Source organism: Neopelma chrysocephalum, unplaced genomic scaffold, assembly GCF_003984885.1.
Source record: "Neopelma chrysocephalum unplaced genomic scaffold, ASM398488v2 Primary Assembly neopelma1_24, whole genome shotgun sequence".
NCBI classification, from domain to species: domain Eukaryota; kingdom Metazoa; phylum Chordata; class Aves; order Passeriformes; family Pipridae; genus Neopelma; species Neopelma chrysocephalum.
In genome coordinates this window covers 8,479,203-8,494,523 of record NW_020897693.1, presented here as the reverse complement: position 1 = coordinate 8,494,523, position 15,321 = coordinate 8,479,203, and the positions used below count along the sequence as shown (strand labels likewise).

The following is a 15,321-nucleotide window of genomic DNA, read 5'->3' as shown; positions in this document are numbered from 1 at the left end:
CCCTGTAATGTTTCCCTAGTGAGGAAAGTCTTGTTCAAACCTCTCTGCCCTCTCCTCCTTGTCCAAAGCACTGGGGGTACCAGATGCTCAGCGCACCTACTCCGATGCTGCGTAATATCCCTCCTCCCTCATTCCCATGGAGTTCATTTCACACAAACACAGAATATTCTGAGTTGGAATGACCTCACAAGGATCATCAAGTCCAACTCTTAAGTGAATGGCCCATACAGGAACCAACCCATGACCATGGTGTTATTAGCACCATGCTCTAACCCCCTGAGCTAATCTCAGGGTTGTATGGCAGAGGGATAGTGTGAAGTGATGCCTGGCTCCAGGACCTTATAAAACTGCCTTACCCAAGCATGGACACTGATGCCCTAAAGGAGACACCAGTGGCCCCCTCCCCACGACATGGACACATGAATCAGCACAGTCCTTCCAATAGATCACAACATTTATTCAATTGCTTTGAAGGTGCAGTAGCATAAGTGCATGTTTCTACCTGTGGCCTGCGAGCTCCCCACCGCCGGCCTCGCCACTAGTTGCAGTAGTTTTCCAGTTGGTAGAGGGAGCATGTGTTGTGGCAGCATTGCTCAACAATCCCTCGCTTCACTTTCTCAAACTCCTCCTGCTGGAAGGGCAGCTCTCCCACCTCACCATGCAAAGGACCGCTCACTGCCAGGGAAGAAAAAGAGAAGCTGTGGGATGTCACAGAGCATCGGGCCTCGCTGCTGAGCCCTGCAGACCCCCCCTTAGCAGACACCAGATTGTTAAGTTTAAGGAAGGACATAGCAAAGGTTTCCCCAGGTTGATGATGCTTGGAGCACCTTCAGGTCTCTGTTTCCTCTTCCAAAATAATCCTGTGGTGTTCAGAATGTGCCAAGATGAGTGGATATCAGCAGAGTGAAGGACAAAGGGACACAAGGGCTTTATTGAGGAAGGTGTTTGGAGAAGAAGAGAAAGTCTGCATCCTCCCTGGGGTGAGCAGCTAGTAAATAAGATGATAAAATGGGATGATCTGCTCTACAGAGATGAGTTGTTTGGGACTGCAGACCCCCTTAGGATTGTCCATAGAATTGCTGGGACAGTCCAGTCCCAGTTGTTCCTGAACAGCCTGCTCCAGTCGGCTGCTTGGATACAGCCCCAAGCCAATGGCAAAAGCATTTGTGTGTGTCCCGGTTCACAGCTGGGGGCAAGTTTTTAGAAGCAATGATAAATTAGGGTATTTGGATACAGATAAAACTCAACAGAATGTCTTATTTACTGGTGAGAACTTGAAAACGTGTGCAGAGATCTGTTCAGGTTTTAGTTGCACAATGAAAATACGAAAAATGGCAAATAAATCAGTGATTTTTTCCTGCAGGAAGAAAAGAACCCCTAACAACAAAGAGAAAATGCCTGGAAAGCGAGAATGAGATGTGGTTTCTAGGGCAATATGAAAGTACAGCACAGGATGCAAAATCCCCAAGCCCCCAAAGCGTGATGCAATGAAAAAGGCACAAGAGTAACATGAAATCATTATGCTAGTGTGCTAGGAGGGAAATTTAGAGAAGATTTGGTCCAACATTAAGCAGAAGAGGAAATAGCTAGTCAATGTTTTGTAATTTACTTGTCTTCATCCTTCAAGCCAGCTGTGAGTAGATTGTAAACACAACCAGTTTGTGTGACAAAGAGGTGGTGGCTCAGGGAAAAGTCCTGGAAAAAGAGGTAGAAAGTCCTCAAATACTTGCAATCCATTTAGCCTGATCAAATTTTCTGTACAGTATTTAGGGAATTTGGCCAACGAATTTTCCAACCCCTTTGTGGTGGTCTTCAGAAATAAATAATTAGAGCAAATAACATCACAGCTGGGCATTCTAAACAAATCATGGCAAACCCTCTGCTATGACATTACCTGGTTTCACCTTACAAAGACCTCTAAGACTATTTCACAGGATGGTTACATACACAGAAGAAGGAATTGGATACCAATGAAAACAGTATGTGATGGGAAGAGAAATGATGGGAGAGAGGTATTGTAGTGAGGGGAGGTTAAGTAATGGTCCATCTTGAAATGAGAGGGGTGAAATGGATGTGTTTGGCAGGGGTCTCTTCTGCATCTATTCACAGTCTTCATTAGTAGCTTGGAAGACAGAATAAAGATTGTGCTTGCTGGGTTTATAGAGGAGCCAGAGCTGAGGAGCCACAGGTACCCATGTCCAGGAGAGACGACCTTTGCATTACAGCTGGACCATTACAGGTCCTGGCCCTATCTAGATACAAACACCATGCTGAAGGGCAGATCTCTGGACTGCCTCATCCCACCTGCATTGTCATACAGACACCACGTGCTCGACCAGGGGCAGTGACCCAGCACTGCTGAGGGTGCTGGCAGGGCTGTCTTCTCCTGACTCCTGGCTCTTGCACTCATCGATGGCTCAGGAATCCTAAGGAGGGGGAACTAAAGCAGCTCCACCGGCATTTTACCACCATGAAGTAAAAGACATGATAAAATGCCTCTTGAAGGGCAAGATTAGTACTAAAATTTACATTTGAAATTATAGAAACATGGAAAAATGGGTTCAGTAAGCAACAGGAAAGACACTAAAGGTAAGCAGCGAGACTGTGTTGCACATTCAGGACAAGGGTTTGACTGTAGTAGCAAACCTTTAAGGACTGCTAAGCCACCCAAGGGAGGGCCAGGATATCCCAGGGAGACAGTAGTCACTATCAATGGAAAATGCAGTGCTACTTTGAAAAAGACAAAGTGCCTGTGTAGACAGGAACAAGGTGTGAAACTTGAAATATGGTTCTTCCAGTCTAATCACTCTACGTGGTGCTGTCGAAGCCTCAGCTGGGATCCAATGTTTTTCTCCAGGCCCCACCAGTCAGTAAGGATGTGGACAAATGCAGAACAACTTGCACGGTTAGAGATCTAGGAAATATGACCTAAGAAGGTAGTAGGGTTGTGTAGCTGAGGACAGGTTAAAACTAGACATGAGAACAGTATTTAAATATTTTGAAAAGCAGTCACAAAGAAGAAAGGAGTAGACTCTTCCTCATGTCCACTATTGAGAAGACAAGAAATGATTTATAGCATGGGATGTTCAGGTTAGACATTGGGAAGAAACACTCAAGAAGAAGGTCAGTTAAGCTAGGGAACAGGCAGTTTCAGAAGGCAGAAGAAGCTTCCTCTCTGGAGGTTATTATGAACATACTAGGCAAGCATGGGTAAGGAATAGAGTGGGGACAACTGATTCTGTCTTGGGGCAGATGGAGGCTTCTTGAGTTCCTTCCACCTTTATATTCTATGAATATGCCCAGGCCAGTGTAATGGCTGCACAAAGAAATAGAGGAGTTTGAGCTATCAGGCACAATTCCTTTTGTCTCTTAAATCCTCTTTCCCTGCCTGCCCTCTCATCTGCCTTTTTAGCTTGAAGAGAGCTTTTCACTGGCAATGTGATGCTGCTGGTATGCTAAAGGTATTCCTGGCATTCCCCATCAAGGACATTCCTGGTGTCACTGTCAAAGACAGGCAGTTGTTGCCTTTCACATCACTTAGCATAGGATTGCTTTCACAGTCAGCCTGACTTACCCAGAGGCTGCTCAACATCCCGTCGGGCTTTGGGGTAGTAGAAGAAACCCCTCTCTCCACACACCAGGTAGAGAGCCTCCACCAAGTGGGAGCCACAGAGGTGCTGGTTGGCAGCCCCATGGCTGGTCCCAGGTCCGGAAAGAGCGAGAAGGGCCAGAAGAGGCAGCGATCGGATCCAGAGAGCCATGGTGAGCAGGGTGAGGCCTAAGGTTAAGAGCCAGAGGAGACACAGGGAGGTCTAGGAGGAAAAATTAGGTTGTAATCAAGATCCTTTGGCACGGAAATGAGACTAAAACAGGAGATGTACCTTCTTAAGATGCACTAGCTTGAGAGGGAAGGAGAGCTCTCTGCATCAGGCTTTACAAGTCACAGTAAATGACTAATGGTTATAACCATAAATCCATCTCCATCCACATGTTCACATCACTCTTCATCTCCCTGCTGTCTTGTCTCAAAAGGCCAAATTAGGCTAAAAAACCATCCCACCAAGCCCTATAGCATACATACCCAGGAGAGGGAAGATCAGCAGACACTGTCAGAGGAAAAACCCTCTCTGCCAAATCAGAAGGGTCTGTAATTTATGATGGCCCAAAACCAGCACAATGTGCTCAAAGGCCTGAGGAGACCTCATTTTCTTGGGCCAACGAGCCAGCTACATCAACTTAAGAAAACAGCTCTGCTAAACAGATGGAAGCTAAAAGGGAGGCAACCTGACTTACCCAAAGAGGTGGCAGCAAGAGGTGGAGAGACGTTTGCTCTGGGAGACGATGATTGGTAGTAATATCCCCATTCTCTTGTTCCCGTATTTATACTCTTTACGTTAGCCCAAGTGACACAAGAGCTATAAGCCCCACCTCCTTGATGACACTCTAGCCAAAGTTTTTGCTACTTGTGCAAATTAATTTCCCTCTGCGTAACATCCACAGGTCTTTATGCATGTTAGGACAGAAGCAACAGTTTGCAGTTTCCATCTCATTTAGTCCAACCTGTTTTCTCTTTCCCGAAGCTCTGTCCTGAGCCATCAGTGACCCTTTTAGCGGGAGATAATGGTGCTATTACAGCTGCAATGATTACTAATGACACTAATGCTGGCAATAGACACTGTTGGTATTGAGGTGGCTCAACATCTGTTTCTAAAATGTAAAATTAAAAGCAAACATGTTAATCTGTTTGATTTATATTACCTTGGAAAGTATGCAGCAATGGGTCCAAGTTATTGGTGAAATCATGCTACTGTCAGGTGTTAAAAGAAGGAAAACACATTATTGAGCTGAGGCTATCGGTGGCCCCACTCATTGGCCATGCAGTCTACAGTGAAAAACACGTGTCCACAGCTTGGGCAGGGGGAGGAATGACATCTGCATTTTGCAGGAGACCTTAGATCATCGTTTTGGCTCAGCTCAGGGCCAGAGTTTGAGCATTCGAAATTGTAAATGTGGAAAAAAATTGAGCCTTTCCACCTTCTCCCACTGAAAGGCAGGTTCCCTCCTTCACCTGCCCCTTCAAATTTCTATTTGGGATTAAGCAGAGCAAAGACTCAGTCTCTGCCATTTGCAGGTGAGAGCTCTGAGCATCTTAGCTCCTCTCTGGGGCTGTGCCCAAAATGGTGTCTTTACCACCAAGAAATATTTCTGTTAAAGCCCAGTGAAAAACAGGAAATATCTAATTAGTCCGTTCTGGCTGGTAGATTTGCTTTTAATAGGAGACGGTGGTCCAGGAGTGGCCCACAGGCTTTTATGGGTCTGATTTTGGCAACAGATCTAGCTCTCTCTCTCTTTTTCACATTATCCAATTTTTGGGTACCTCTGTGCTCAATTTTTCTGCCACAATACCAAGCTTGTACCTCTTTCTGCTTAAAGGATGCTTTCTTCTGCTTTCTTTTTTTTTTTTCTTTCTTCCTGAGAAGGCACATTTTAAATACTGGGGACGAGATCATCCTCAAACTTCCCATTGCTCCAAATTTTGAGACAAGTGCTCAGCACAACTGAGTAGGAGACATTTTCATTTGTTTGAACTGTGTTGCTTGTTTAACTTAGAATAAGCCTGATTCTTCATACACAGCATAAATCAGAAGGAAGTTCACTGAAATCAGCACAGTGCCTCAAGACTTGAATCAGAGCTTTCGTTTCTTGAGTAGCCAAAGCAATTCCATCCATCAACATCTAGGAGGTAGGAAGTCCCATATGCCCCTTTGAGTGTGAAGTATCATATGTTTGCTAAATGACTGTGATTGCAAAAAGGCTCATGAGAGGCACTAAATCTCTGATGAGTGCTCAGGGAGGGGACCCGTTTGCTCAAATGGATGCAAGACAAGGTTATCAGTTACATCCCCTGCCATGTAGGTCTTTCAGCCTCCTGCTAATAAATCCAAGTTGTGATGCCCAACTACAGTTAATAGCACTTCTGCACAATGTGTAACACTATCTCTCTTCCCCTCAAAAAAGATATTGGATGTACTTGAATGACCTAGTGGTATATCCATGAAGAGGGGCTCAGGTTTCAGCAAGGTATAAGTTCAGAGAATTCACTTGGACCTTCTTTTTACTGGGAAAAGATGGGGAATTAGCAGTTACAAAGGATAAAACCTGGCATTTTACCCCACTTGAAGTAGGCTGTCAAAGCCAGGAGCAGAAGTCTTGTGTGACTCATGCTTTCTCCAGAGGAGGGACTCTGCAGCTGGCATCTCACACAAAGAGGACAACTTGAAGAATTGCCCTACAGATCCCCTTGGTGATCACTTTCCTGCAGTCATCACACGGTGTGAAGCCCAATGGTCCTCAGTCCAGTGATTGCTTTGGAAAGGCTCCAGAGCAGGATGTTCCCCAGGTTAATCACATGCTGAGATTTGCCATTTAGGGTTTTCCTTCTTGCACTTTTGAATGTTACCTGAGGTCACCTGAGAGCGCATTTTATTGACAGAGGGACTTTGTAAGGAGGCTCCTCTATCCACTTTTGTCTCCCTTCTAGGCAGCTTCCCTGCTTGACTCTTCCCTTTTCCTGAGGCTTACACCAGTGATGTAGCAAAAAAAGCTGTGTTATTTTGTTTTGGAAGTGCCATGCTATCAATGTGTTACTTCTCTTACTCTTGGCTAACCAAATCCTGGAGTTAGCTTCAAAAAGCTCGTGGCATTTCTGCAGCGTGCCGCAGCAGGGAAAGGGCTGACTGTACCCGAGCGTTGAGGAATTCCTCTTGTCTCCTTGTAGTTTGGGTACAGAAATAAGCCAGAAGATTTATTGCAGGGAAAAAAGATATCATGCTGGCTCAATCTTCAGCACAGGCCAAATTTTTTTTGCAAAAGTTTCCTACTTTGATTTTTTTCCTCTTCCAAAATATGATCATTTTGATTATTTATTGGAAAACGTATTTTCTTACCATAAATGGTCCTTTGGAATAAGAAAAATGCTAGCATTGATATAAATGGATATAGAACGGATATAAACTGTGGAAAGTTTTGTCTTAGAGAGAAAGCTCCCATGTCAGCAGTGAACTGAGAGAGGGGGCCAAGAGGGGAGCCCATTTCTAGATGGAAAAGCTTTTTCTCCTGAAAAATCTCAGCTTACTCTTTCCAGGCTGGGCTTCCCCATGATTTTCATGTGATTAGGCAACGATGAGCCAAGCACTCACCCATTGTTTCAGCTATGCATGCCTCCTTCGACCTCCCCAGATCCTCAGGTCCACATCGGGCTCATTTGGCTGAAGGGTGGGAGCAGCTGGGTGAGAGTGGGTTGCTCCTGCCCTTCATGCTAAACCACCTCCAGACGTGACTTGAAGCCACCTCCTTCCCCCACATACCCCCGACCCCGAGCAGTTACATCAGTGGGAACAAGATTTAGCCAATCCCAAGTGTCATGTAGTCAAGTTTTACAGTCTGTTGAGAGCACAATAAAATCTTTACTACTGTAGATGTCTCACATTTTCAAACCTGAAAAAATAAACAAGCTCATTACAGGAGAAATAGTTAACTATTACAGGTTTGTGAAAGTTTTACTGACAGCAAAGGTCAGGAGGCAAGCAAGTTCTTGGAGAGCACCCAGGGACCCCAAAATGCCACCCACATCCCCATTGTTGCTCTGGTGCTCGGCAGCCACCACCAGGACTGTTCTTCCCATGCCTGCGTATGTGTTGCCCCAAAAGATTAGCAGAGAGCCACACAGCAGTGACTGCATGGCTCCTCTTCCCTGAAGGGTGAATTCAGTGGGTTGTGAAGCAAACAGCCCCAATTCACAGCTGTGCTGTGCCATCAGCCTGCCAAAGCGTGGCCCCAAGTCACCCTGAGGGATCTGCATTCTCAAGAACAGCTTTTGGGGGTGACCAGCCCCTGGGCTGGGCATCTCAGTATGGCCACTGGTAGCCAGTGGGGGTGTGTAGCTGGGACAATGCATCCAAGTACGCGGGCCATTTTAGCTACAGCTTTTCACTCAACACAGGGAAAAGGGAACAGCAGTTGTGTCCTCCAGGCTGTGCTCCCCTCCCTATGCAGGATGCAGCCACAGCTGGTGACATGGTGGGGAGAGGTGGTTTCCAGATGCTCTGCTCCCATCGGTGTGTCCAAGCACATGTGCAGCAGCAGAGTGCAACCACCCCATCAGTGGCACTGGTGCAAGATGAAGGGTAGGGAGGTGAACCTGGCGCCAAAGAGGGTGATTAATCCTGGGAATACTTGCAACCAAATCCTGCATTAATCCTGGGAATACTTGCAACCAAATCCTGAGATATCTGCAAAGTTATGTGGCGGTGGAGACAGCCAACACGGCCTCAGGGGGGAGAGGAAGCTGCTATAGCAAAGGGTGAGGTTTGGCTTATCTGGAGTCACACAATGAGAGATGCCCTTGCTTCAAACAGGGCATTGTGCAAGCAGACAAGGGGGACGCTCACTGGGATACAAGTAATCTCTGCTGCTTCTATAAACTAATCTGGGTGGATGCCTGGGTGCAGGGCATGTAAGCTGTCCCCATTGCCACACCAGCCACCAGGGTCAAGGGAGATGCTTCTGCCAGACTGGATTTCACAACTGTCCAGGCTCTTCCAGGCTGGGGACATTATCCCGCTGCTTAGAGCAAAAAGGATGGATTCATAAAACAGAGGGTGTATCCCAAAGCCCAGTGTAACCAACCAGGTCTGACCCATCAGTTTTCATCACCTTTGGGTTACCTGTGAAGTGCAGAGAGGATTGTGAGTACAGTCCCACCTCTGGAGATACAGCTCGTTGGTAGAAGATGCTCCAGGGAGCAATTCCAAAGAGCCGGTAGCTCTCATCAGAGAACAAGGGAGATTCCCAGGTGTGCTGTAGCTCTGAGAACAGCCTGCTGTGACTCAAACCCTCTGGCTACCCCTCCTGAGCACATCAAGCCTCTCGGTAGGGAAATGATGATCTTTGGCAATCCCAGCTCACTAGAGACCACAGAACCTGCGAATGAGTTTGGCTGCACCTTGCTGAAGCCCCCCTGGCCTCTGCAGGCTCAAACCTCTACACAAACACCCAAGCAAACTAGACCAAATTTAATGAACTCTAAAGTAAAGCTCCCCAAATCTTTCCTTGGACATGCATATGCAAGGTTATAAATAGAGATGGAAAAAACAGCTAAGCTCTTTTTAACCCCACGAAAATATTACTGGACACACATTTTCTGAGAAGGTAAAGAAGGAAATAGCACCTAAGAGCTGTTAATAGTTCCTAGACACAGCTATTAGCAGACACAGCAGAACAAATTAGTTTGTTTATCAATGATGAGAAGATGAAAACTGTGGCTATTAATGGCCCAAAAGTAATACTTGGCATAGATGGAGAAACATTAGAAGAGGTGATGACACCCTGCTAGAGGACAAGTACTGAGCAACAAAAGTAACAAATAACTTCGACAGAGTGGAGAAGCACTGGAAAAGTAGCCTGATCAGCACCAATCTAAAAATACACATTTTCAGCACTGATACCATGTCTGTCCTTTGTGTCATCAAGTCCATGGGCACAACTAGAGAGGATCTTGACCCAGTCCTCAAGAAACAGCCATGAGAGGGGCCATTGAGTCCATCAGGGAGTTTTCTCCAGTGTCCACAATTGTAGGCACTAAAATCTCATGGTGCCACTGCCGTGGCTTCCATGCAGGTGACATCACAGGTACAGCTTGGCCCTGGAAAGCCTTTGGTAGAAGAGAGGAAAGGATGACCTGGTCCTTGGTCACAATGCTGGAAAGCACAGGCAGGCCACCAGAGACCAGCAAGCATAGCAGAAAGTGATGGGTGCTATAACTGGGTGCTATGAGCAGCTGAGGTGGCAAGCAGACAAGGAGAGGAAGGCCAAAAAAATGAAGGAATGGCTGGCTCAGACTGTATGTGTCCCTGCTGTAAAGAGGTCTCATGGGTTGAAAATAAATTGTTGTGTCACATACTTCTGTGTTCTTTTCCACTGCTCATCTCTGCAGCTGGACATATGCCACGGTTTCCCCAACGATAAAATTGGGGGCTGCAAGCGATACTGTAGGAGGACATCAAGGAGCAACGTAGTCATTCTCGCACCACACTTTCTGCTGAGTTTTAAATGTGAAGCTTTGAGACACTATTTTCTAGAAGAAACTGTACTTTTAAAAACCCTGTTCTGCTATTAGGGTGCTCTTGGAGATTTTGGCTAGGGCTGCCCTGATGCTGTTGCCCTGAAGCCCCGCTTCTCTCCAGGACATCTGGAGGTGCTGCTTGTTCCTTTACCTTTAACACTTCGGGTTCCTCCAGCTGGACTGGGACATGAGACAAGAGCTGTGGTTTTTTTCCTCCTTTTCCCTCACTCCCACAGTGTAATCCATGTGGGAGTTGGTATTTCACCAAACAGCACAGCTCTGTGCCAAAGGACCTGTCCTAGCATGGCATCTGGCAGTGAATAAAATCCAGCTCACTATTGGTTGCTCCCAGGCATCCATCTTCCTGGCATTATAGTCAGCTACACTAGTCATTCCTCACTCCTGGGATTCTCTGCTGGGGCCACGAGGTGCCAAGGACTTGAAGGAGGGCTGCCCCCTTTCCTGCTTGTGGTTGGTCAGGCCCTGCTGTAGAGTGGTCTGGTCTACCCTGCCAAGGCATATGGGGACTCCCAGGTCTGATATAATTAATTATCTCTGGGTAAGTGGATTGTTTTGAGCACTTAAAGCTACTTTAAGGATTTGGATGCACATCGGTAACTAGTCCGTAGGCTTTCCTATGGGTTCCTAGACAAGGAGGTGTAAATCCTACTGATAAGGCTTGTTAGTGATAGGGGGCTGGGGAGGGGAGGGAGGGGGGGTGTTTGGTGCCAGGCACAGCGATCTCCGGGGGCCCGGGAGGGTTAAGCCCACCTCTGCAGCCCCCTCCTGCTGCCGGGGGAGCCCCTGGCCGGGGGGAGGCACTGGGGTGCTGCGGGCAGTCGGGGTCAGGCTGATTTACAGCAGCAGAGGAACCGGGGCTGTTAATTCAAAGTTGCCGCTTATCGGTGTTTAGAAAGCAAGCTCCGATCTGTTGGTTAGCGATTTGGCCTTTGCTGTAAATAGAGGGGCCCCGTGCTTTACTTGACATTTTTGTCCTTATTATCTTGTCTCAGCCTCTGAGGGAGGTGGAAGAGTTATTTAAGGCTGACCTTAGTGGAAGGAAAATGAACAACTCCGTTACCCCACCCTGTTTTTCTCTGGTAGTCCTGGGTAACAATTGTTGCATTGAAGTATCTGTGCAAGACACTTAATCCTCCACCGTCCCGAAAAATATTTTGTAGATCAATTCACCCTGCTGTGCCCAGAGAAAATAATCACAAAGAGATCAAGTAGAAGTAATGTCAGGAGTAAAAAAAAAATGGGTTTTGCATCATTATCCCTTCAAGATGGGCCTTGCACCCATCAGGCACTGGAGTTCATCACTTAGCTTGTCCAGTCTTGCATTGCTGTAGTTCAGGTCTAATTCAAATCTACGTATTATGAGTTTGAAAAGCAGTTGCTTCATCCCAAGCTAAATCCCTGAACATCAGATGTTCACAGAAACATGTGACCGTGGCTGGTTGGAGCTGGAGAGTTTTGTGGATTTGTGGAAATTTAGATTGAGACCCAAACCCTCTGCAGCTCTGGAGTAGAGCATCTGGGGGATGCACAAGGAATCTTTGAGGGTCCCATCCCTCTTGGGATGCGCATGGGTTTGGGAGGTTTGCTGTGCAGAAGGCAATAAGTGGATGTGCTACAGCTGCTCCTGACTGATACACACCTTATACAAGATGCTCAGAGAGAACTGGTTAACAGAGACACAAAGAATCCTTCATTGATTTGGAGCACAGCACTTGTTAGACTCAAAAAAACATCTAATCTCCAAATTCTTATTTTATTGACCTGCCACAAACAACCCTATCAGCTGCACCATGAGAGTGCTGCAAGGCTACAGTAGCACCTCTGGGGTGCAGACACATAGGGTTTTTAATCCCTTACCTAGTCTTTGCAAACCTCTCTATTCAGTTGAAAACAACAACAAAACCAGAACAAAACAAAACAAAAATCACCACAAAAAAAAATCTCCTGATCAGTTTTCAAGACATTTCAGATACTTTCTGCTTTCAGCTGTGCCAGAAAAATGTCAAAGATCATCTTTCCCTCTAGAAAACCTAGCATTTTTCCAAACATTGTAATGAACAAGTGTTGGAAAACTGAAAACAAACTCCTTGCAGTGGAAAGTGCAGCACCCTTTCTGGTCCCTGGGGAAAAAAACAAGTCTGATTTGAGCCGGATTAGCAGCACGAATGACAGCTCAGGTCAGACGCAGCCTTATCCGAATCAATTCCCCTCTCCGGGGAGGCGGTGCGTGTGTGTGCACATACCTGCAGCTATAGGATTTGTAAATAATTGAGTTCTTCTGATCCGTACCACCACAGCACAAGAAGAAAGATTTGGTCCTGAGGGGGCTGACAGAGGTTCAAGCCCCAGATCTGCCACTTAGACGCTTCTTCCCAAAGCTGTTTAGGCATGTAATTACTTTTCCGGCTCTGTGCCTGGTCTGAGTCTCTGGTTCTCTAGCTGCTTTTATCTGTCAGCTTTTTACAGGGACAAGAGCACTCTTCTATCTCCGAAGCATGTCATGAAGTTGAATTCATTACAGCTGTAACACTTTAATGAGCACTGTGAAGATACAGGGTATCCTTACAAGTCCTAAATTAGGCAGCTCCCTCTCAGAGTATGCTGGGGTGCCTGGGTGCGTGTGCTGGCAATACATTATTCCACCTCTGTCCATGATTCTGGAAGGAATTTTAACCAGAGGAAGAATAGGGCTTCCATGTAAAAACGAAGCTTGCAGTAGTGACTGGAATTAGTTTTCTTAAACATAACTCTGGAGTAGCACAAAAGGCACACACCGGCACCCCTACTTGGCTGGCACCACAGGAACCGAACAGGAATAGGGAGAAATGCTGGGAGAGAATGCACATAGTTAAGGCAAGTCCCCTGGAGTTTTACTGTTTAAAAGAGACCTCCCAACTACTGTTTCATGCATAATTGTGCAATTGGTAATATCCTGCCAAAGAAAGGCTTAGATCATCTCGTCTGCAAAAATGGGAGCATTTACCACCTCCAAGTAAACTTTTTGCATGAGTGTAAGTTGAAGATCTTCCACCATAACATTCCCCAAGTTGGATTTTGTGCACTGCCTGTAGGCAAGGCAGCTGACTTGAATCTGGACAGAAGAAGGATGCAAGAGCCAAACTCAGGATGCTAGGCCAGAAATATATTTCTTTATTCTCAATATCATGTCAGCAGCAGCACAATTCCAAAATGAAAAATAATTCTGTTTCATATTTCTTTACACAGAGAGACAGACAGATATCCACCCACGGCAGCAGCAGCAACAACAGCGAGACCACTCAGCGAGGCACTGCGACACGCACACACCAGGGAGTACGTTGGGGCCTGGCTCTGAGGAAGGCTTCTTTCCTTTCTTTCTCCCTCGCCAGCCCGTGCTTCATTTATGGGAGCGTTCAACTCGGGCTGACCCATCACACTGGCTTTGCCCAGTCACTTTTTATAGAGCTTGCAGTTGTGTTTGGTGAGTTCTGGGGAAATGGCATGAAGGTTTCAATGACCCGCCCAAAGGACATGAGCTCGTGCTTGACTCTAAGCAGCCACATAGTCCTACAAATTTGCTCCACTGTCAGGAAAAGGGAATTCATAACATCTTTTGGTGAAGGGTGTGACTGGGTAGATCCTCAAAGCCTTTTTCTCTGAGTGATCTAAAGGCCAGGCTGGATGGAGCTCAGAGCAACCTGATCTAGTGAAAACTGTCTCTGCCCATGGCAGAGGGGTTGGAACTAAATGATCTTTAGGGTCCTTTCCAACTCAAATCATTCTCTGATTCTATGATCTCGTTCAAGGCAAGTCTACAAATTGAACCAGCCTTGTGCACAATACTTAAGGGATACCTTAAGACAAAATTGAAAGCATGGGAAAAATCCAAGACAACTCAGGAAAAAGCCTGAAAACAGGAATACTGGAGGGTTACAGGAAATCCCAACAATATCAGAGATTACAGCAAGGGCTGTGGGCGCCTCTCCAGCCCACAGGAAGCTGATGGGTGATAGAGACCAAATGTTCCCTGATATGGGAGAGTGGATGAAAAGAGACTCAGGGATGCACCGCCTCTAATAGTGGGACTGCTATGGGAAGCAGCAATAATCTGTACCAAGGCAACATTACAATATCAGCTGCTTCAACAGGAAAATTGTGTTTTAAAAGAGTCTATCAAGTGACTTGAAATAAGTTTGTCTTTAGAAAAGGAATACCATCTAGTGGCCCAAAAAGGCAATAAGGATGTGCAATGGCAGTTAAAGAATCAGAGGAATTTAGAAAAAGAGAAAGAAAAACTACAGAAGTAAAGAGAGAGATTAACATATATAGTGCAGCGATTTGCCCTGGAGCAAGGGAGAGCTCAAAAGGGACCTGATCATAGTAAAATGCAAAGCTAAAATTAGGCACTTGCAAGAGCAGATTGGGATGCAAAAATTAAAAATAACTGCCGGAGTAGCAGAAAGTGGTGGAGAGAACTGGATCAGGAGTCATCACAGGAATATGATTTCAAGGATGATATTGGCAAACGGGAAAAGAAGGAAAAGTTGAGAATAGCACATATCCCACAAAGACTACAAATGCTGTCCTGGGGTAGATGGGTACAGCAGATTGAACTGCTGTAGCTGCTAAAATGAAAAAGAAAGTGTCCCTAAGGTAGGTAAGCTAGAGCCACTGATAGAAAGCACAATAGTAGAGAAACTGCTTCATATTTGGAATTACGAGGGGATTAAGTGGTAAATTGATTAGATCGTGTGCTCCACTAGCTTTTATCCATTGTATGTCAGGCATTTAATTTTGCCATGATGGGCATTTAATCAAATTCCCCAGCAGAATGGTAAGACAAGGACACAATTGGCAGCATTACTACCAGTCCATAAGCTTGAAGAAGGTGGAGACTCTTTAGTAAACTGATAGGGAGCTGCTTGAATGTCAGCAGGGCCTGATACTGTGTACCAACCACCCACTCCCAATGGAGCACAGGTATCTCCATTGTCCCTGGCAGCCCTGAGGCTGAGTCAGGCTCCTTGGAGAGCAGATGAATTAGGAGAGCTAGTGGCACAAACGCACCTCCATGGTTCACACTATGCTCCCATATGGCAAAATGCAGGGGAAGAAGCAATTTACGGAGTTGCTTTCACATTAAGAGACAAACAATACACTTTTACTTGCATCCCACAGGGCCGAGCACCTGCCCTGCT

The 15,321-nt window shown here is 46.1% G+C and overlaps 1 protein-coding gene across 3 annotated transcripts; it reads right to left on the bottom strand.

Moving 5' to 3' along the window:
- Window positions 1–483: 483 nt before the first annotated feature.
- INS (insulin) lies at window positions 484–9,617 on the bottom strand. 3 transcript variants are annotated; one of them, XM_027674241.1, is made up of 4 exons: window positions 9,507–9,610; window positions 8,727–8,982; window positions 3,575–3,812; window positions 484–675 (listed from the first exon to the last, which is right to left on the bottom strand). In XM_027674241.1, exons 2-4 carry the CDS (start codon window positions 8,829–8,831, stop codon window positions 539–541), a joined length of 480 nt encoding a protein of 159 aa, XP_027530042.1. In that variant the 5' UTR covers window positions 8,832–8,982; window positions 9,507–9,610; the 3' UTR covers window positions 484–538. The 3 variants fall into 3 exon arrangements, with proteins under 3 accessions (XP_027530042.1, XP_027530043.1, XP_027530044.1); XM_027674242.1 differs by having other exon boundaries at window positions 8,727–8,962; XM_027674243.1 differs by lacking the exon at window positions 8,727–8,982 and having other exon boundaries at window positions 9,507–9,617.
- Window positions 9,618–15,321: the final 5,704 nt, after the last annotated feature.

Excerpts from the sequence above, each read along its gene's own strand:
- INS (XM_027674241.1), bottom strand. The coding sequence starts at position 8,831 with ATGAGAGCTACCGGCTCTTTGGAATTGCTCCCTGGAGCATCTTCTACC. Across the intron at positions 3,813-8,726 it reads ATCCTCTCTGCACTTCACAG|ACCTCCCTGTGTCTCCTCTG; the intron begins GTAACCCAAAGG and ends TTTTCCTCCTAG. Across the intron at positions 676-3,574 it reads GGATGTTGAGCAGCCTCTGG|TGAGCGGTCCTTTGCATGGT; the intron begins GTAAGTCAGGCT and ends CTTCCCTGGCAG.